The following is a 21,218-nucleotide window of genomic DNA, read 5'->3' on the forward strand; positions in this document are numbered from 1 at the left end:
ACCTGCAGAGCACTTATGCTGTTGTGTGTCCATAAACGATTGCAAATTTCATCATTTTTTAAATCATTAGAATCATTTTTGAGCAACCACCAGAAGCCAGACTCTTTATAAATAAATGAGACCTCATTTGCTGAAGTCTCCCCATCACCCTGTGAGAAGTCTGAGTCTCCCCGATGTCCTCACACAGAGACGGGGCTGCAGAGAGCCGGCTGCAACTCGTTGGTCTCCCATCTGCTCGGGTATGAGGCTGAGATCCGAGTGCTACTCTGTTGACTTCAGAGCCACCCTCTTCCCACGGCCTCCCATGGTCTGTAGCTTCATCCAGGTAGTGCCATCCATGGCTGGTGAGTTAGGAGTCAAGAAAGAAAAAAATCGCTTTTCCTCCACCCTCTTGGGTTGGGTGTCTCGGGAGGTGAGGTTTAAGCTGACAAAAAACAGAGTAACAAGAGAGAAAAGAAGTTTATTTGCATGTGCAACGTCCCTATTTGTGCAAATGCTCAGTGATGAGTAACTCAAAGGGGTAGTTAGAAATTGGGGCCTATAGCAGTTCCCGTCGTGGCTCAGTGGTTAATGAATCCGACTAGGAACCATGAGGTTGTAGGTTCGATCCCTGGCCTCGCTCAGTGGTTTAAGGATCTGGCATTGCCGTGAGCTGTGGTGTAGGTCGCAGATGCAGTTCGGATCCCACATTGCTGTGGCCCTGGCGTAGGCTGGCAGCTACAGCTCCGACTGGACCCCTAGCTTGGGAACCTCCATGTGCCGCGAGTGTGACCCTATAAAGCAAAAAGAAGAAAAAGAAATTGGGGCCTATATACCTAACTTAATAAAGGAAAGCAGGGAGAAGGGGCTCTGCGGGAAGGGCAAATAGGTTTATTTAGGAAAGTTAATGGGTCTTAGGAGAATAAGTGGGAAATTAGAAAGTTTGTGATAATATATGTTTATGCAGGTGCAAATGGACTTTCTGTCTTTTTTTTTTTTTTTTGATGGCCATGAGGTTGCCCTGGGGAGGGGATTTATTCATTTCCTAGAAGTTGATACTTTGTCAGATGCGGAAATTTCTGAGACAGTTTCTTTCTGCATCTGTTGAATCTCAAATGTCTTCAGCTTAAAATAATATTTATACCAACTCTGCAGTTCTGAGTGGGTCCCCACACAGTCCGGAAATGGGAGCTCAGGAGTGACCCCAGGAAGTGAGTGGTTGTATATGTGTGTGTCCTGGATGGACCACGACCCTGTGCCAGTCCCTGAGGTCTCCTTTTGGGGGTGGGAACCCACATGTTGTGGGTTCTGGGCCGCTGAGTGCCCTTGGCAAGGCCCCCACCAAACCCACAGTCTGGTCTAGTCTGAGCTCCTCTAGAGAGGAGTCTGAGAAGGTCGCTTGAGTGACCTGGGGGGTTGAGGGGGCTCTTTGGGGCCACGGCGAAGGTGAAACCCACTTGCGAGGTGTAGATTTGAAGCAGCGAAGTTAGGATGGCGATGGGAGAGTCCACAGGAATTCGATCCCCGTACAGGATTTGGGGGCTTCCCTTAGGAACTGGAAGAGATCTTTAGATGGATCATATGAGGAGATATTTCTTTCCATCGAGCAAAATATACCTTGGAACCTTGGTGTTGCACAGGCTTGCCCAGGCTGAAGGGTGACTAGCTCAGAGGGTCTAATTCAATCCCTCAGCTCTGGAGCTGTAAGGGACTGTGGCTGGTGGCGGGGAGTGGGTAGGAAGTTCCACTGAGTTCTACAGTTCACAATGCAGAAGCTGCCCCCGCTCCTGGCCCTGAACTTCACTATAGGAGGAGGGTAAATCAGTGACCTGTTCCAGCTCTCTGGACCTCTGAGCCACACCTCATGGCCTTGGCCAGGGAACTCTTTAGTGTCTGTCTTCTTCTTCTTCTTCTTTTTTTTTTTTTTTTTCCAGTCTTTTGCCTTTTTCTAGGGCCGCTCCTGTGGCATATGGAGGTTCCCAGGCTAGGGGTCGAATTGGAGCTGTAGCCGCCGGCCTACGCCAGAGCTACAGGAATGCCAGATCCGAGCCGCGTCTGCAACCTACACCACAGCTCACGGCAACGCTGAATCCCTAACCCACTGATCAAGGCCAGGGATCGAACCCACCACCTCATGGTTCCTAGTCAGATTCGTTAACCACTGCGCCATGACGGAAACTCCTTCAGTGTCTGTCTTCTGAGGAGTGGGCCGGGAGCCCTGCTTAGGAGGCTCATTTCCATTGTCTTGGTTTCATCTTCCTTTGGACGACCCATCAGCAGGGAGGTGAGGAGGAGAGTTACTGTCTTCTCAGAGGTTCCAGAGGGCCATATGAGGCTGGTTCCTTGCTCGCCGTGGCCTTACTCTTGTGGGTGTGGGGACAGCGGGGCTGGGGGTGTGTGAGGGGTTCCCGGGGGCTCTTTCTTCGCGGGGGAGAGGGGCTCACGGCACTGAGATGGGCCATGCCTAAGGAGCTGCTGCCTTGCAAGCCTGCAGCTGCCACAGGGGGAAGGGGAGCTGCGGGGTTCTGGGTGCAGAGGACACCAGCCAGAGTGCCACCTGGGGACAGCCTCTTCCTCCCAGGGGACCAACAGCTCATCCTGCCCATGGTATGGGAGCTTTTATTTGGCAAGGATGCTTGAAGCACTCATTCCCTTAGGGATTTCACGAAGCCGGTGAAAAGAGTATCCCTTTGCTCTCCCCTTGCGGCGCCTCCCTGCCTGCCACCCTTTCTTATCCTGATTTCTGGGGCCAGGGCTGACCTGGCAGGATCAGAGAGAGATCTGGAGAGAGATCTGGTTCCCAGGATGGATGGTTGCATTGTGCTTGCCCAAGGAGGAGGGGGCGGAGCGTCTGTGGATGGTGCCGTTGCTGCAGCTGTCAGGCAGCTGTGAGAATGACTCAGGGGCTTCGTGCCTCTCCCTTTCCTTTTGCATGAACCTGGGGACATGCTCTAAATATTCATGCAGCTCCAGATGGCAGGCCAGGACTGCCCCTCAGCACCCCCCCCCCCCCCCCCCGCTCACAGGCCCTGGAGGGGCTTGGCTTTCCCTTGTGCTTCCGTTTTCCCATCTGTACTGGGTCCCTTTCCTTAAGGCTGCTTTAGATCTCATGGCTGGGGAACCATTTGGAACATATGAGGCAGTTTTCTGCACTGAGTGAGTCCCTAGTGTGTACCTAGTATGACAGACAGACTTTTGTTGCAGGGAGGGGCCTGGCGTGGTGCAGACCAAGCATAGTGGCTGAGAGGCAGCAGAGCCGGGTGTGCAGGGGTTGGGGTGGGTGATGGAGGCCTGTAGAGAACTCCCAGGAGTTTAGCTGTGGCAGGATGGTCCAGCCTGAAGTAGCGTGGCCTCTGGAATAGAGACAATGCAAGAAGAACAGTGCCTGATGGTGACACCAAGGTGGATTTAGGGCAGGAGAAGACGGATGCCAGAGGCCAGCTGAGGCCGTGATGGGGCAGCAGAAACACCCAAGACAGGGGGACTCCAAGCCCTCTTGGGTATCTCAAATATCACATTGTTGTTCCTGTACTTACCATGTGTCAGGCACAGACCCGAACGCTTTACCGACAGGCTCCTTGAATCCTTTTTGCTGCCTTATGTGGGCGATGTTCTGCGGCTATGAGAAGCTAGGTGACTTGCTCCGAATCTAAATCGCTAACAAGTGACAGAGCTGGGATTTGAACTCCTATCTGTCTGATTGCAAAGCTTCCGCTTTCCTTCCACTGCTACTGTTGCAGAGCTTGAGGCTAGAGAAGGAAGGTCCCCAAGCTCCCAGCCTGGCAGCTGGGAAAAACGCTGCCCCTTCACAGAAGGAGCCTCTTCCTGAGATGTAGCTCCCTCCACAGTCAGGATCCTGAAGCGTTTCCTCTGGGTGTGTGTCCTGCTCTTGGCTCCTGGCGGTTGGGGGTCCTGCCTGTGGTGCTGTCAGGGGCCGTCTCCTTGCCCAGGGTGACGCTCAAATCCTCTCCGGGGAGAAGACTCCCTTGGATGTGAGAGTTCGTGGATCCTTCTCGGGCTTGACACCAGAGCAGAGGGAGTGAAGGAGAGCAGAAGGGGCCCTGGCACAGGTCCTCTCTAAGCCCGTCTGCAGCCAGACCCCTCTGGGCATCCTGCCTGTCTGAGCAATAGGCCCCTTGGTCATGCTGCCCCTTAGCCTGCCCCACCTGGCTGACACTACAAAGGTGTTGGGTGTGGTTGCCATGGAGACCTTGGCTGGTGTCTCTGCAAGGGTCCTGCCAGCTCAGACCCACCTCAGGGCCCCTTTCTGAGCACCATGGCCACTCAGATGCCCTGCTTGCCCTGCTTGGTGCCCCTTCTTGACATAGGAGGTTTGGGTGTGGACAACTCTCAGACCAGGACCTTGGTGGCCTCAGCCTGGGATAGTGACATTCTGTTGACACTAAACACATGTTAGATATTGATCCTAATGGCAGGTTTGGAACACTGCAAAAGCTGCTTTCCTGCTAACAGAGCGTGTTGCTCTGACAGATCTCTTCCTTCTGGGAGTAAGGGAGCAGCTCAACCTCCCGGCTCCCCTGAAAAGATGCAAAGCCCCACCCCTCCGCTCTTTTTGGTCCTTTCTCTTATTTTGTCTCCCCATCCAGAAACTTCCCACTGCTTTTATAGCACTGACACACCAATCCTCCAGAAAGGAAAAGCAAAAATTCATCTAATGTAAGGTTATGGTTTTTTTTTTTTTTTTTTGCTTTCATTAAAAAAAAATGAAAGTGTAATTGATTTACAGTGTTGTGCCAGTTTCTGCAGTACAGCAAAGTAACCCCGTCATACATACATATACATTCTTTTTCTCATCTTATCTTCCATCATGTGCTGTCCCAAGAGATTAGATATAGTTCCCTGTGCTGTACAGTAGGACTTCATTGCTAATGGTTTGCATCTACTAACCCCAAACTCCCAGTCCATCCCAGTCCATCCTCTCCCTCTTGGCAACCACAAGTCTGTTCTCTATGTCTGTGAGTGTGTTTCTCTTTTGTAGTTAGGTTTATTTGTGCCATATTTTAGATTCCACATCTAAGTGATATCATATGGTGTTTGTCTTTCTCTTTCTGACTGACTTCACTTAGCATGAGAATCTCTAGTTGCATCCATGTTGCTGCAAATGGCATTATTGCATTCTTTTCTTATGGCTGAGTGGTGTTCCATTGTGTATATGTACCACATCTTCTTAATCCATTCGTCTCTCGATGGAGATTTAGGTTGTTTCCATGTCTTGGCTATGTGAGTAGTGCTGCAGTGAACATACGGGTGCATGTGTCTTTGAATTGTAGTTTTATCCTGATATATGCCCATGGGTGGGATTGCTGGATCAATTCTATTTTTAGTTTTCCATAGTGTTTGTACTACTTTGCATTCCCACCAACAATGTAGGAAAGTTCCCTTTTCGCCACACCCTCTTCAGCATTTGTTATGTATGGACTTATTAATGATGGCTATTCTGACGGGTGTGAGGTGGTACCTCATTGTAATTTTGATTTGCATTTCTCTAATAATTAGTGATGTTGAGCATGTGCTGTGTGCCAACTGTCCATTCATATGTCTTCTTTGGAGAAATGTCTATTTCTCCCATTTTTTGATTGGGTGATTTGTTTTTTTGCTGTTAGTTATGAGTTGTTTGTGTATTTTGGAGATTAAACCCTTGTTGGCTGCATCATTTGCAATATTTTCTCCCATTCTGTAGGTTGTCTTTTTGTTTTTTCTTATGGTTTCCTTTGCTGTGCAAAAGCTTTTAAATTTGATTAGGTCCCATTTGTTTATTTTTGTTTTGGGGAGACTGAAGATCATGGTTCTTAACTGGGGGCAGTTTTGCTCCCCAGGGGACATTTGGGGAGGGGTTGGAGATTGTATTTTGGTGGTCACAGCTGGAGGGGGTGGGGTGCTACTGGCATCCAATGGGAGGAGGCCAGGGATGCTGCCAAACATCCTCTAGTGCACGGGATGCCCCCACAAGAGAGAACCAGCAGTGTCGGGGTACCAGTCGCAGCCAGGTTTGAGCTCCGCCCTAAGATGTTAGCTCAGTTGCCACATGCAAGCGAGCCCACTGGGTAGAGAACAGCGCTTCCCACAAAGGCCCAGGGCTGGGGCTCCTGGCAGGAGAGACATGAGAAAGAGGAGCCCTCCCACAGGTGTCCAGAGAGCCTTCAGGTTCACAGAGGACTCTTGCATCCAGCTTCTCACTCCACAGGTATGGAACATGCTGGAAGTCAGACTTCTCAAGTTTCTGGGGTGATCTGATAGGCCATTCCTCAGCCCCCAAAGTGGGAAATGGCAGTTCGAAACTAACAGATGCTCTTGATTGAGCCCAGGCTGAGTTCCAGACCCTGGAACAGGGCATCAGCCTCCCCTTCTGTCCTCAGGCTCCATGTGCTCAGAGGAAGTCTGGCCCAAGGCAAGAGCACGTGCTGAGCTCAGGTTTCTGGGCCTCCTCCCAGCCTCTCTTCACACACATGCAGGCCGTCCTGGGCCATAACGGCTCCTGCACTTTGGAAACATGTTGTGAGAGATAAATGTTGAGCATTGTGGACTCATGAAAGGGACTCTGTTGGGCTGGGAGGTCTGGCCCCATGCATTTTGGAACCAGCCTACACAAACCATCTGAGCATGAGGGGTTCCCAGGAGGACTGCGCAGTCCAGCCTGCAAGCTCTGGGCACCCCGGAGATAGCCACACCTGAAGAGGTGAGCCTGTTAGAATGCAGCTTAAAGTGTCAGCCTGGAGCCCGCATAGCCCATGATCATGAACCTGTAGGGACGAGATGGAGCATCTGAGCTTGTGGCAACTGAAGAAGAAACCAGGAGATCCAGTGCCCTCCTGCCACTGCCCAGAGAGCAGCCTCGGCCTCAGACTCACTGGTGACCCCATAGGCAGGGCCTGCCAATGTGGCATATGAGTCAGCATGGTGCCCTGGTGAGGCCTCAGTGTCCCAGCGGAGGGGAGACCAGGGACCCCAGGCTGCAGGCAGCATTTATTGCTGACATACATCCACATGCGTGTGCATAGTACACGTGTCCACACATGAGCATGTCCATAGGCATACATCTAGTCCCCGATGTGTGTCACATGGATACCTGCACACGTACACACACAGATCAGTTCACACATGTGAGTAATCTCATACTTTGCATATTTCATGAAATCTAAGACCCCATCAAATGTTAGATGCTACATTATTTTATGTAATTGGGAAAGAAAAAAAATGTTACCAGTTAAACTCTGATATGAGGGTCTTTTTTTTGGTTTTTTTGTTTTTTTGTCTTTTTAGGGCTACACCTGAGGCATACGGAGGTTCCCAGGCTAGGGGTTGAATCGGAGCTGTAGCTACCAACTTACGCCAGAGCCACAGCAACGTGGAATCCGAGCCACGTCTGAGACCTACACCGCAGTTCATGGCAATCCTGGATCCTTAACCCAATGAGCAAGGCCAGGGATCAGACTTGCATCCTCATGGATACTAATTGGGTTTGTGAACCGCTGAGCCACGATGGGAACTCCTGATTTTTTTTTTTAACCATTTGACGTTTGTTTTTGTATTTATTGGAAGAGCTCTTTAGCTTATTTAGTCTTGGATTTTGAACTTATGTTGCTCTTTGTGTACACAGATGTGACAGCATGGGGATGTGAGTTATTTCTATAACTTCCCCATATTCAGAATATTCCTTATCCAAGTTGGTTTCCACATAGAGCCATCAAAGTCTGCTTTTCCACACAGGATTGTCCCCTGTGCCACCAGGACCATGGGTGACAATGCAGGAATGCTCCACTCTTCCTCAGGGATGTCACCCAAGCCACAGACACCCATTCTGCAGGCTTCCATGTGGTGCCTTCTTGATCCTACAGAAAGGTGCCAAGGGAGGTTTTCAGACAACCACGCCTCACATGCCTTCCTCAATCTCTAAACAGTTCAGTGCTTGGAATGTCAAGGGGTCGCAGTGTCCTCTGCAGCCACCGGCAATAGCACAAGGTTCTGGCCTGCACAGGCAGTGGCGGCACACTTGAAGGGCCACCTGGCTGCCTGCGACCATACCTGGGGGGAAGGAAAAGCATCCTGGTCTCATGAGATGCAGGGCACATTGGAGCACCCAGTTGGCAGGGTCATCGAACACCCTGTTGCTAGGAGGGTCAAGGCTTTGGGGACAGTAGGGCGGGCACTAGGGCCCAGGAATGGGAGATAGGCGGAGACATCATTAGCCATTCCCCTGCTTTCAAGCAGTGCTGTCCCCCTTCTGTTCAGGTTCCGAGGCACTGAGTGACCGGGGGAGGCACACAAGGAGAGGCTGGACTTGAGCTCCGATGGTGGTTGCCATCCCCAGGCAAGCGCCTGCATCACTTTGAGCCTGTTTTTCTGGCCACGAGAAGAGGGATAAGTTACTGTGCCCCTTGGAGGGACGGCTGAGTCTAGAGCTGGGGCAGTGTCTCGTAGTGCCAGAAAGTAAGGAAGGGCTCCCTCCGGCCCCCTCAAAAAAACCCCAAGCCCCAAATGATGTGGGAGTGTGTTAAAGGGACGCAGGAACCAACCCAAAGCTCCCAATGGCCAAAGCTGGGACAATTTGAGCAATAAAATAAATAATGAGGTATTGAATTTTAACCCAAAGTATAAAATAAATATTCATAAGTCCATACTGATAAATGAATGATTGAATAAATAAATAAATGGGGAAGAAACCAATCAGTGCAGAAGATTTTCAGATAACCGATGTGGATCCCCCGCCCTCAAGGAGGTGGATTTTGACTCCCACTCCTGAAGTGTGGCTTGCATAGTGACTTCATTCTAAAGATTAGAGCATGGAGTTCCCATAATGGCGCAACAGAAACAAATCTGACTGGGAACCATGAGGTTGTGGGTTCGATCCTTGGCCTTGCTCAGTGGGTTAACGATCCGGTGTTTCTGTGAGCTGTGGTGTAGGTTGCAGATGTGGCTTGGATCCTGCGTTGCTGTGGCTCTGGTGTAGGCCAGCAGCTGTAGCTCCGATTAGACCCCTAGCCTGGGAACCTCCATATGCCATAGGCGCGGCACTAAAAAGACAAAAAAAAAAAAAAAAAAAAAAAAAGGCAGAGCATGGAAGGGGGTGGGGGGAGGAGAACTTTACCATGGAGAGACCTGGAAGGTGGCCTCTCTGTAGGGGATCAAGTCAACATCACCTGTGATGTCATGTTGGTAGCACGCCCCCTTGACACGATGTGCTGAGAAGGGAGCTCACCTCTGTGTCTTCCTCCCTAAAGCCATAACCTCATTATAACCATGGGAAAAACATCAGGCACCCCCAAATTGAAAGGCAATCTGCAGAATACTTGACCCATTTTCCTTGAAACCGCTTAGGTCATTAAAAACCAGGAAAGTCTGAGAGATGTCAGAGAGGAGAAATAGCTTGGGGCAGTGGAAGGACATAAGATGACAAAATGTGACGTGTGGCCCAGATGGGATCCTGGAAGCAAAAAAAGGATATTATCCCTAAACTAGGGAAATCTGAAAAAACGTGGGCTTTTGTAAGTAAATAATGTGTCACTATTGGTTCATATGCTGTGACAAACACTAATGGGAGCTGCTAATATCAGGGAGCTCTGTACCATCCTTGCAGCTTTTCTGAAAATCTAAAGCTATTCTAAAATTAATAGTACATTGGAGTTCCCACTGTGGTGCAGCAGGTTAAGATCCAGTGTTATCTCTGTGGTCGCGTGGGTTTGATCCCCAGCCTGGCACAGCAGGTTAAGGATCAAGTGTTGCCGCAGCTGTGGCGTAGGTTGCAGCTGTGGCTTGGATTCGATCCCTGGCCTGGGAACTTCCATCTGCCATGGGTGTGTCCAAAAAACCAAAAAAAAAAAAAAAAATTGAAAGTATATTGATTGAAAAGGAAAGAAGGGCTATGACTCCCTCTCAGGCAGGTTACTAGGAGGGTTTGGTGAGGTGATGCTGGGAGGTGAGGGCTGTGCCATCTTAGGTGGTGGTTAGTGCCCTGTCCTGTTTGAGCATGGGGTAGGCTTAAGACCCCAGGGTCTAGCTTTCTCAGCACTGACGCTCCCCCTGGAGCCCTACTGATCCTGGCTGCCAGGCAGTGGGTGGACATTCTGCTATGCAGTCCCTCGGAAGCACAGCTCCCTAGCAGTGAGGGAACTTGGGGTTGGCTGGGGACCACTCTCTGCTGCCCCCAACCTTGTCCCTGCCCTGCCAAGGAGGAGCCCATCCCAGCTTGTCCAGAAGCCTGAGCATTTCTGCCAAAGGTGCCCTGAGTCTGACCTTCCCTTTTTGCAGGCAAACAGATTCAGAGCTCCCACCTCATTCTTCCTGCCCCCTGGACTTGACCACAAGGCCCCTGGGAGGCCTGGCCATGCAGGGTTACAGAAGAATAGGAAAAAAGTCCTTTCCACAATTCTTTAGCTGGCTACGCTGCTGGGGTTTTTTTGGTTTGTTTGTTTGTTTTTTGTCTTTTTAGGGCCACACCCACGGCATATGGAGGTTCCCCGGTTGGGGGTCGGGTCAGAGCTGTAGCTACTGGCCTACACCACAGCCACAGCAACGCCAGATCCTTAACCCACTGATCAAGGCCAGGGATTGAACCTGCATCCTCATGGATACTAGTCAGATTCTTTTCCGCTGAGCCACGACGGGAACTCCCCATGCTGCTGTTTACTGGATGTGGAAGACCACTCCCCTCATCTTCTCTTCTGGGCCAGAGGAAGCCCACCCCAGCCAGCCTGCCGCAGAAGCTGGTTCTGGGGAGCAGCTGTGTGTGGTGCCTTAGAGTCACAGAGATCTGAGTTCAAATTCAGGCTTGCCCACTTTCTAGCTGTGTGGCCTTGGGCAAGTTACTTAACCTCTCTGAGCCTCGGGTTTCTCACACATGAAGCAGGGATAATTCCTCTTTCCATAGGATTTCATGAGGTTATATCCAAGCCCTGAGCACAGTGCCTGACACACATAGGTGTTCAAGGACTAGCTGCTCACCCTCCAGCCCCAGGCCCCTCTAGCCATCCTCTCCCTTCTGCTATTGTGTCTCCCCTTGGCCAGAGTCCTGACCTTCACCTGTTTTTCTGGTGGGTCCACAGCCAGTGGCCATCCCAGGGCAGTATGTTAAGTGGAACCCTATCCTGGGGTCTTGGCAGATGACCTTGAACTTGGCTGAGGTTGGGAAGCCCGCTCAGAGGTGTGTCTTGCAACAGTCCCACTTGTGCCCTCAACCACAGGAAGCAATTCCTGATCTCCCCTGAGCGGGCTCGCTGGCCTCACCGCTGGCCTTTGGGAGGCAGCTGTAAAGGGCAGAGACTGACAGAGCCCGGCCAGAGCCCATCAGGGAGCCACCCGTGTGTGTTCCAGAGGGCTGCGGTCCTGGGCCTCCCGGGCAGTCGCACCTCCTTGCTGGGGTTCCAGCACCAGCTCAGGGTTGTGGGTCAACCCATGTGCCCTCAGAGCCTGCTGGACATTGCAGCCCTGTCCAGCCACCTCCTCGGCCTGTGCAGAGCATCAGGGGGGCTCCAGCTGCACCAAAGCTGCTGAAGTCCCTACTCAAGGGACCATGGGGTGTATGCAGCTGAACGCACCAGGGCCCAGGGAACCTGGAATGGCAGGGCAAGCCCCAGTTTGGAGGGTAGAGGAATAAGGGAGAAAATTTAACGACTTTATTTTCATTATCCTTATTTAATATAAGACCAAGACTCTTTTGTTACTGAACCTGGCTCCTATCACAGCCTCAAAACTATTCATTCATTCTTGCCCTTAGGCGGTCTTTGGAGGATCATTTTTCATCTTCCTTTCCTGCAGAGCCTTTCATGTGGTCTGTGAGACTAGCTCAGTTTTCTTTTACTTGATAATGTCTTCATTTCATCATGGTTCTTTTTTTTTTTTTTTTCTCTTTTTAGGGCTGCACCCATGGCACATGGGAGTTCCCAGGCTAGGGGTCTAATTGGAGCTGTAGCCTCCAGCCTACGCCACAGCCACAGCAACACCGGATCCGAACCTCGTCTGCAACCCACACCACAGCTCACAGCAACGCCGGACCCTTAACCTGGTCAGCAGGGCCAGGGACTAAACCCAAGTCCTCCTGGACCCTATGGTGGGTTCTTAACCTGCTGGGCCACAGCAGGATCTCCCTCATCCTGGTTCTTAAAAGATGGTTTGCCAAGCCCAGGATTCGCCGTTGATGAGAGTTTCTTTGTCTTGGTGTTTTGCTGCCGTTACTTTGGTGTCTCATTATGACTGAAGACTTCCTCCCAGCCCAGCGGCCCTTCCTTGGTGAGCGCTCTGTCTTCTCTCCTGCTGCCTGTAACACCTTGTCTTTGACCGACCTCAGCCTGGAGAGAAGTCCCTGGGAGATGGTGGTCGCCCCCTGTCTCCAGAAACGGAGCCGATGTGCTCCATGAGGCTTCAAGAGGGAGACTTGAGGCCAGTGGGGGTGGGGGGGCAGTGGACAGAAAGGCTGAATGGGGCTCAGGGCACAGAGAACTTTCTCGCAGCCGAGAGCACCCTGGTGCTGGAGGGGTGCTGGCATAGGCTGGCGAGAAACTCGTTATTACGTGAGGGCGTGGCCTCAGTTCCCTTGATGGCCTGTGACCCTGGAGCTCTCTCGGTGGCTCCACACGATGCCTGCCTTCCTTTCCTCTGCAACACGCCTCTGCCCATTTCCTCAGAAGTGTCAGCAAGCTTCTCAGTCAAGGGTCATTCCGCCTCCTCCAGCGAGACCTGCCTGAGCCCTCCTTCCCTCACGCACCATCCTCTTTGCCCCCAGCCCCTCTGCTGGGGCATGCAGGGTCTGTGCTGCAGAGCCTGGCACACCAGTCACCAGAAGCCTTTGTTCTCTGGGTTCTTTTAGAGCACCGAGTGGTCCCCCCAGACGGCATGCCCCTTTCTGCTTGTTCAGTATTTGCATTCAGGCCGGTTACCTGGGAGTTGGTGTCAGAAGGCCTCCCTCCACCCCCTCCCTGTAGAGGACCCTTGCTCAGAGTGCAGCAGCCCCCTCCCCACCGTGAGGACCTCTCAGTGTCCTGGACTGGAGATGTGATGTCAGGGCAGGTGTCACCACAGGCCTTGATGAGTGGGTTTGGCCGGCTGAGTGTGGGACAGAAATGAGCAATGTGGCAGGATTCTGGCAGCAATCTGCCTGGCCCACTGTGGAGAGGGATGAGGGCAGGAAGGTGATGGCCTTGGGTCCTCCAGATGCCCAGAGGCTCTGCGGTTGCCCCACCTGTGTATCCCGGTGACCGCCCCCTTCCCCTGCCCTGGGGTCCCTGGTGGGTTTACATGTGCACAGACGAGGCTGTGTGGAGCATGCGTCTCTTGTGGCCCGCCCTCCTTGGTCTGCACTTAGAAGGCACAGCAGCGAACTCTGAAACACTGGATGCACCCTTGTGCAGAAGGTACCCGTGTTGGAGGGGCTGAGACATTGGGTTGTTTCAGTCAACTGCAGATTGAGCATCATTTCAGTGGGTCAGCACAGAGTCTTTCAGTTCGAATTGTGTGTGCTCTTCTAGGACAAGTCAGGGGAGGGCCGGTGGAAAAGGAAATCGTCTTTTTACGCCTTTGAGCACGTTGCTCCCACATCTTTGCTCCCGAAGAGGAGGGAAAAGGGAGGTGCCCCCACCCATTGGACTTTCCATTGTTACACGCGGTCGGAGATGGAGGCCCTGCTGTCCCACAGCAAGCACTGATCTCTGGTCTCAACTGGGTCCACACATGGGTGCCAGGCAGGCCCTCAGGGAAAGCCTGATGTGGCTGCTCTAAAGCCTGCGCGCTCATGAGTCGGGGACAGCTGCCAGTTCTGGGAGAATGGGCTGGGGCTCCATGCTTCATGTGGCTTCTATTGTCGTAGTTCTGCACCCACAACCTGGCTCTGTCCTGGCCGTCAGCACCTCCTGGCCTTCCCCTCCCCATGGAACTCTCCTATATAGGGCTGGCCACACGGTTCCTCCGCATCTGGTTGACAGCCGCCCTTTTGCAGGTTGTAGGCTAGTTCATTGGCTTATGAGTGGAAGGGCGTGGAGAGGTGATGTGGGGCGAACAGGGTCACGCATGGGTGTCCATCCCAGCTCCCGGGAAGCCCTGTGGGCAGGAGTCAGAGGCTGGGTTCCCCTTCTGCCTCCATCACTGATGGTGCCCGTGGTCCTCTCTCATGGTTCCCAGATGTTGAATTGGCATGAAACTTCCATGTGTTGGCCCTACTGCAGCCATTAGGATCACCATTCTACAGAACAGGGGTTCGAAGGAGTTACCCGATGTCCTTGTAAGGGGCAGTGCTGGGATTTGAACACAGGACTCTGGTTCCTGGCAGCTGCATTGCTGAGTCCTGACACTCGCTCGCTGAGCATGTCATTTCTCCTTCAGACAAGTCGCTTCTCCCTGGGGTTTTAGCCAACAAGGTGGGTAGTTACCTAAGTGATAGCCCATCACGAGTACACATTAGAGGTGATGCTCTTAAATCCACAGAATGACGTTTTATGAATGAAGAAAACTGCAAATGGTATATTCAGTGTGATTTCAATTTTGCAAAATCATATACACACACTCAGTAGGAAGCCATATTAAATGGGTTTATTATATATATGGCAGATATATCATAGGTGACTTAATTTTTCTCTTTTACTTTTAGAAAAGACTTTTCAAAGCTGTTATAGTAAAACTGTTTTATATTCAGGAATAAAAACATTTCAAACAAACAAACAAAAAAAGCCGAAATCCAGTGGGGTGTCCTTGGGGGTGGACAGGCAGAAGGCAGTGTCCATCTGTCATGGACATTGTTCCGGGACTTCCTATACAGGGGGGTGGGTGGGGCTGCATTCTTTGATGAACTGTGCCAGGACTGGCCCACAGGTCCCTGGGCCTGTGGGAGAAGGAACTATCCAATGTGGTGCTCCTCTCCTCGAACTTGACCGTGCCCAAGAATCACCAGGGATCTTGTTTAAACTTGGCTCCTGACTCAGGGGATGGGCCCAAGACTCTTCATTTTTTCATGAGCTCTAAGTGGTGCTGATGCTGCTGGTCCAAGGCCTTAGAGCACTTCCCCCTCCACTCCACCCCCGGACTTGCTCTGGAGGCGTGCCGTAGCACCACAGGGCAGACAAATGATTCCAGGGGCAAGTGGAAAGGCACATGGGGCTGTGAGGGCGGGTGGCCCAAGCTGGGTGACATTTCTGGAAGGACCCTTCAGAGATGTGGAAAGACAGGACACTGTCCGAGTTGCTGGGTTTGAGACCAGGCCCCCTCCCGCTTTGGCTTTGTGGCGAGAGCTCAGAGTTGGAATTCTGCGAGCCAAGACTTGCATCCCAGCTCTGCAGCATGTCAGCTCAGTGTCCTTGGGCAGGTCATCCTGCCTCCATCGGCCTCAGTTTCTTCATCTGTCAAGTGGGTAGGATAGGAATGCCTGCCAGATGAGGCCACGGGAAGGATGAAGGAGGATTGCGGGTCAGGTGCCTGGCAGGCACTTCTCCCGACACGGCACACGTCTCTCTTCTTGCAGGTGAATGAGATTTACCACGATGAGTCCCTGGGGGTCCACATCAACATCGCTCTCGTCCGCTTAATCATGGTTGGCTACCGACAGGTAAATCCCCTTGTCAGCAGGCAGAGTTTGGGGCGAGAAGGGGTGTGGGGCCAGCACCTCAGACCAGTTAGAGTGTTGGGGAGGGGACAGCGTCTAGGAAACATTTTATCTCCAGAACCAGAATCAGGAGATCATTAGAATTGAGACTTTGGCTCAGTGGGTTACAATCCCAACTAGTATCTCTGAGGATGCGAGTTTGATCCCTGGCCTCGCTCTGTGGGTTATGGATCTGGTGTTGCCATGAGCTGCGGTGTAGGCAACTGCTGACCCTCGGATCTGGCGTTGCTACATCTGTGGTGTAGGCCTGCAACTGCAGCTCTGATTGGACCCCTAGCCTGGGAACTTGCATGTGCTAGGTGCGGCCCTAAAAAGACAAAAAACAAAAAACAAAAAAAACCCAAGAATTGAGGCTTCAGTGTCAGAGGCATCTGGAGTTGGTAAGTGGGGATCATGAATCCCCCCCCAATCAGATAAACAGACAATCTTCAATCCGTATAGTTGGAAGTCCCTCTCCCTGAATTGATGAGGAAAGTAGGGCTTCGAAGGCAGCAGCAACTGAGACAAGTCCTTCTAGGTTGGGCCCTGGGGTCCTGGGCTTTGTTACTCATTCTCCTATAAAAGGCAGTAAAAACAGGACTTTCCTCGGGGGCTACCATGAAGATGAAGTGTGACAATAAACAGAGGAGATGCTCAGAATGGTACCTGCCTCATGGGTTAGTTGAGGGATTAGAGATGTGTGCTGCGTTCTCAGCAGACAGGTGTCCCAGCACAGAGCTTGGCACAGGAACATTCCCCTAAAGCAGGATGAGGCTGTGTTCCACCAGCAGCTGGGGTCACGACAGTGGTGACACAGCCGTCCCGAGGGCCTCGGTGTCCCCTGCCAGTAGGAGTGGAGCACCGGGTGCTCTGACCAGCCACTCCATCCTCTGGCCCCACAGTCCCTGAACCTGATCGAGCGCGGGAACCCCTCTCGCAGCCTGGAGCAGGTGTGTCGCTGGGCGCACTCTCAGCAGCGCCAGGACCCTGGCCATGCGGAGCACCACGACCATGTCATCTTCCTCACCCGGCAGGACTTTGGGCCGTCAGGTAGGCAAGGTGCTATATTTGCTGGGGCCAGGTGTGTTCAGCTGCAGGGCAGAGGCCAAGGCTATCTCTGTGGCTACTGCAGGAGGATTTGAGGGGCCAGTTTTCTGTCAGCAAAGAGATCTATGGGGCTTTGGAGACAGAACCGGTTGCCAGACAGGTGGGCAAGCTTTGGAATGATTTCTCAGGGACCAGGGGAAGTGAAGGGGTCCCCAGTCTGGTCCCTGCTGCCTTAGTTGAGCCTGTGACTCAGGCCCTGGGCCCTGTGCCTCCCATCCCAGAGCCTGGCTGCTCAAAAACCTCAGTGATCTTTAGGATGCATCTGCCCACATGGTAGGTACCCTTCTGTCCTCATCACAGGCCATGGGCCACCTAGGGTGGGGCTGGCATGAACTTGGAAAAGGTAGGCCCTGCTCCACCCCCAGATCCTCACCTCTCCAGCCCAGTGAGCCAAACTTGCTCATCCCCAGGATTCTCCCAGCTGTGGAAGGAGGGAAATAGTATTTGCCTTCCTCCATCCCCGGGCTGCTAAAAGGGCCAGGCGATGCATGCAGCGTCTGTGATGGAATATGCTAAAAGTGCTCTGCAAACACCGGAAGTTTGATCCACCCCAGTTTTCTCTTTAGGGAAACCATTGCGCAGAGTGGAGAGGCTTGCCCAGACCCCACAGCGGAGAGGAGATAGAACTGAAACTCAGGCTGGGTCTCCAGGCTCCAAGTCGAGGGCTTTCTAGTATTTCTCTTTTTCTTTCTTTTCTTTTTTCTTTTTCATTTTTTTGTCTTTTTGCAAACTCACCCATGGCATATGGAAGTTCCCAGGCTAGGGGTCAAATCAGAGCTGTGGCTGCCGGCCACAGCCACAGCCACAGCCGCAGCAACGCAAGATCTGAGCTGAATCTGCAACCTACACCACAGCTCACAGCAACACCAGATCCTTAACGCACTGAGCGAGGCCAGGGATCGAACCCATATCCTCATGGATACTTGTCGGGTTTGTTAACTGCTGAGCCACGACGGGAACTCCATCTAGTATTTTCTGGTTTGGTGCTGGATGTGAGTCAGCCAGCTACACCTGTTCCAAAAGAGCTGCTTGTCTGAATCCCAAATGTGGGCTTGTATGTACACAGATCTGCACACACACAGGTACAGACACACACATGTCTAGATATATGCATACTCATGCACAGACATATGTGTACACACACATGCTCACAGAGGCACTGCACACAAGACACATGTACACACAAACACACACATCACACATAAACGTGTGTACTTGATGGCTGTCTGGAGCACATCTCAGACCTCCAGGACAACCTCCCAAACCATCTCCAGTTAGAGGGCATTTCCACAGTTCTGAGGACAGGGACTAGCTATCTGGTCGGCCCCAAGTCTAGGGCAGGGAGCACTCTCTACGCTCGCCACTTCCTTGGAGGTCTTCCCCAGCCCAGCTGCCCTCCCAGCCAATCACTGGGCCCTGGGGAGGCTGGGAGGCAGCCCCCTTAGAAGCTGCATAGTCAGTATTGCTGTGGCTGCCACGTGCTGCACCCTGCACTGCCTGAGGCCAACACAGCCGTTGGCACCTTACTGTTTTCTCCCTGCCCCCTGGGGTGGCTCACCTGTCCTCCAGGCCCAGCTCTAGGCCCCCATAAGTCATTCCCGGTCCCCCTCAAGCCCTTCCTTCCCGTCACCCCCACACCCCCTTCTGTGCTCCTTGAACCCTGGCCCTGCGGGCCCACACCCAGCTGACCTCTTTAACCCCTAGTCTCCCTGCTAAGCCACCTGCCCCAGCATGTGGATGTGTGACAGGATGGGAGTGTAGGCTTATTCCTGATGCCTCTGTTGTCCCCACTGTGTCTCACGCAATGCCACCTGCTACCCACATAGTTGTGTTTGGAGCTTGTTTGTTGACTGACCCACTGGCTGGCTGACCGGCTGGGGGCAGAGGGTACAGGCGGAGGGCCCACTGCCCAGTTTAGAGGAGGGACTGACAGGTGCAGGGAAGCTACAGGACAAGTGGGAAGGGGTTCAGCCTTAGGATGTGGGGGCAGCATGGCCCGGGTGCTATACCATGGGGGTTATATCACAAGGATGCTACCCCCCAGCAGTGACCGGGTCCAGACAGGTCAAGTCCTTCCTCACCTGTGCATGACCTCTGTCTGGCTTCTCTTCCCTCCCCCCGGCAGGGTATGCACCTGTCACTGGCATGTGCCACCCCTTGAGAAGCTGTGCCCTCAACCACGAGGACGGCTTCTCCTCGGCCTTCGTGGTGGCCCACGAGACCGGCCACGTGTAAGTGACACTGGGAAGGCGGGCTTTGCCTTGAGCTCCAAGGAGGTCTGTGGGTGTGGGAGGCTTTGTCCAAGTTCCCAGGAGATGCCAGAGGAGCTGCCCTGAGGGGGAGGGGGCCCCAGGGCCCAGAAAGCAATTCTGGGCCTGCCTTGAGCCCAGCCCCCAAATCTCAGGGCCATGGGGGACTAGATGTGGCCCCGCCTTTGGCAGGTTAGTGGCAGTATCCCCTCCTAGGGAATGCCCTGCTCCCTGGGTGGTCTCTATCCCTCTGTCACAGAAATAGCTCGGGGCCCTCACTGGTGCTCAGTGCCCTGGAGCGCTGGCCTGTGTCCATCATAAACAGGCACGCTTGGACCCAGGCCTCGGGCCAGGCTGGCAGCTGGCTTGCATGATCCTCAGGCCTGGCTTCAAGCATATTCATTCATTCATTCAACCAGTATTTTCTTGAGCATCTTCCCTGTGCCAGGCCCTACTCTAGAAATGGGGCTGCAGCGGAGAGCGGGACAGAGAATCGTGCGAGATGCTACGTGCTGGGAGAACACAAGCCTCCACCCAAAGTTTCCAATTCCGATGGTGACCTGCCTATATCACAGTCCCACTTCCTGGCTTTGCTCATCCATAAGGGCAGAGTGAGGACATGCCTCCCAGCTCGCCCCATCCTCAGCCTGCGCGCAGAGTGAGGGCTGTTTTCTGTAGCTGGAAGGACGTGGAAGGGAGAGGAGTGGGCCTCCCTCCCTCAGTCTGTCCCTCTCTGCATCTGCCCCTCACTGGTGGGCAGCGCCTCCTCTTGGGGATCCCCCGCCTTCAACACAGAGGTGGTCGACACAGGGAAACTGCTGAGATCCCCTCCCACCCTGGAAGCCAATGGTTTCACATATTCTGGAGCCAGGAGTGTGTCTCCCTATATGTGTGTTGTGGGGGGGGCAGGGAGTGTCCACTCTTCCCTGACAGAGGCCCTCCCTGTGCAGTGACAAGGTCAAGCCTAGAGGCCTATGTGTCTGTCTAGCGGTCAAGGCCAGATGCAGCCACCTGGAAGTGTTTAAGAATTTGGGCTTTGCTGTTAAATACTAACTATAAAGAGCAACTTTTACATTTAAACGCTCATCACGGCAGGTGTGTACCACACGCAAAGCTCTGTGCTCGGTACCGTGGGGTCTAGGAGAGGCTAAAGAGGCTGGTGCCCAAGGCGGGGCTCAGTAAGCAAGGTCAGAGTGAACAGAATGACCTCCTCCTTGGGTCTGGAGGGAAGCCAGTGCATGGCGTGCGAGTTGTTAAGGGAGTACAGGCAGCCCCTGCTGTGGGATGTCAGCCCACGGGCAGGGTGGCCAGGAAGGGTGTCCTGGGCCAGGAGTGGGGCGGCAGCTGACCTCAGAAGCTGTGAGCGACAGGAGGGCAGCATGAGCCCAGCCCCACTGGGGGGCAGGGCTGGGACTCAGCTTCCATCCAGAGGGCGGCCCTCCCCCCTGCGTGCTAGGCTGGGAGAGAAAGAGCTGCCACACCCTGCTGGTTGGGGTGTTTTAGCAGGATGTTTGGAACAGTCTGCAGCCTGGTCAGGGCAGGGTCTCTGGCCCACCTGCCCATCATCCCTGGGGAGGGGGGGTGGGGGGGCTTCCCAGGTGTGACTCAGGGCTCCCCTCTGTCCTTCTTCGCCCACCCACCAGGCTCGGCATGGAGCATGACGGTCAGGGGAACGGCTGTGCAGATGAGACCAGCCTGGGCAGCGTCATGGCACCCCTGGTGCAGGCCGCCTTCCACCGCTTCCACTGGTCCCGCTGCAGCAAGCTGGAGCTCAGCCGCTACCTCCCGTAGGTCACCTCCACCCTCTGGGCTGGACAGGGGAGCGTGTGCGGGCTGCCACTCTGTTCCGCCCAAGTCCCCTCCCTTCCCGACACCATCCCGCCCCTGACACACGCTCGATTTGATTTCGGGTCTGTGGGTCAGCTGCTGGGACTCCAGGGACGTGGAGGCCCAGGACGAGTGTTAGACTTGGGAGCTCCTGGCAGAGAAGGGGCATAGCGTGGGTTTGGGTGGGGCTGGCGCCTGCAGAGATACTGTTACTAACCTCCCGCGGCAGCTGGCCAGGCCCAGCGTACGTCCTGCATGGTGAGCGGACGTGTCTGCCTCCCCTCAGTTGAGCTGACCCTGAATCCAGACCATGGTGTGTCCATCTAACATGAGCATTGGGGCCTGTGAGAAAGCCACAAGCTGAGTGCCTAACCCCAGTCCTGGGCGCCATGGCTCTAGAGCTCTCAGATGTGGAGTGAAAGCCGGGTGGCGCTCGGGACAGCCCATCCTCCCTGGGAAATGCAGCTCCTGGCACA

At 53.5% G+C, this 21,218-nt stretch overlaps 1 protein-coding gene and 1 long non-coding RNA gene across 9 annotated transcripts in view; one reads left to right on the forward strand and one right to left on the reverse strand.

The window, feature by feature from the left end:
* Window positions 1–9,824, reverse strand: part of LOC146396867 (uncharacterized) — a 53,179-nt gene extending 43,355 nt beyond the window's left edge. The window contains exons 1-2 of the long non-coding RNA XR_014828077.1: window positions 8,974–9,824; window positions 2,111–7,262 (exon numbers count right to left, since the gene is read on the reverse strand). This is a non-coding gene — a long non-coding RNA (uncharacterized LOC146396867). The remainder of the gene's footprint in view (window positions 1–2,110; window positions 7,263–8,973) is intronic.
* The window catches only part of ADAMTS14 (ADAM metallopeptidase with thrombospondin type 1 motif 14), a 119,654-nt gene that overhangs the window by 66,348 nt on the left and 32,088 nt on the right, over window positions 1–21,218 (forward strand). For 4 of the 8 annotated variants that reach the window (XR_014828070.1, XM_084997215.1, XM_084997214.1 and 1 more), the window contains 4 exons: window positions 15,440–15,523; window positions 16,462–16,609; window positions 18,792–18,897; window positions 20,559–20,702. Coding sequence is in view for 7 of the 8 variants with exons in the window: in XM_084997215.1 (XP_084853341.1) it covers window positions 15,440–15,523; window positions 16,462–16,609; window positions 18,792–18,897; window positions 20,559–20,702 (482 nt within the window). In the remaining variant the exon portion in view is untranslated. Of the gene's footprint in view, window positions 1–15,439; window positions 15,524–16,461; window positions 16,610–18,791; window positions 18,898–20,558; window positions 20,703–21,218 lie in introns of those variants that run through there. The other 4 variants (XM_084997217.1, XM_084997218.1, XM_084997220.1 and 1 more) reach the window with 2 other exon arrangements.

The sequence above is a fragment of the Sus scrofa genome, chromosome 14, assembly GCF_054392235.1.
Source record: "Sus scrofa isolate SSC_HxYL_T2T_F1_AM1 chromosome 14, Sscrofa_HxYL_maternal_Yorkshire_Landrace_v2.0, whole genome shotgun sequence".
Lineage (NCBI taxonomy): Eukaryota > Metazoa > Chordata > Mammalia > Artiodactyla > Suidae > Sus > Sus scrofa.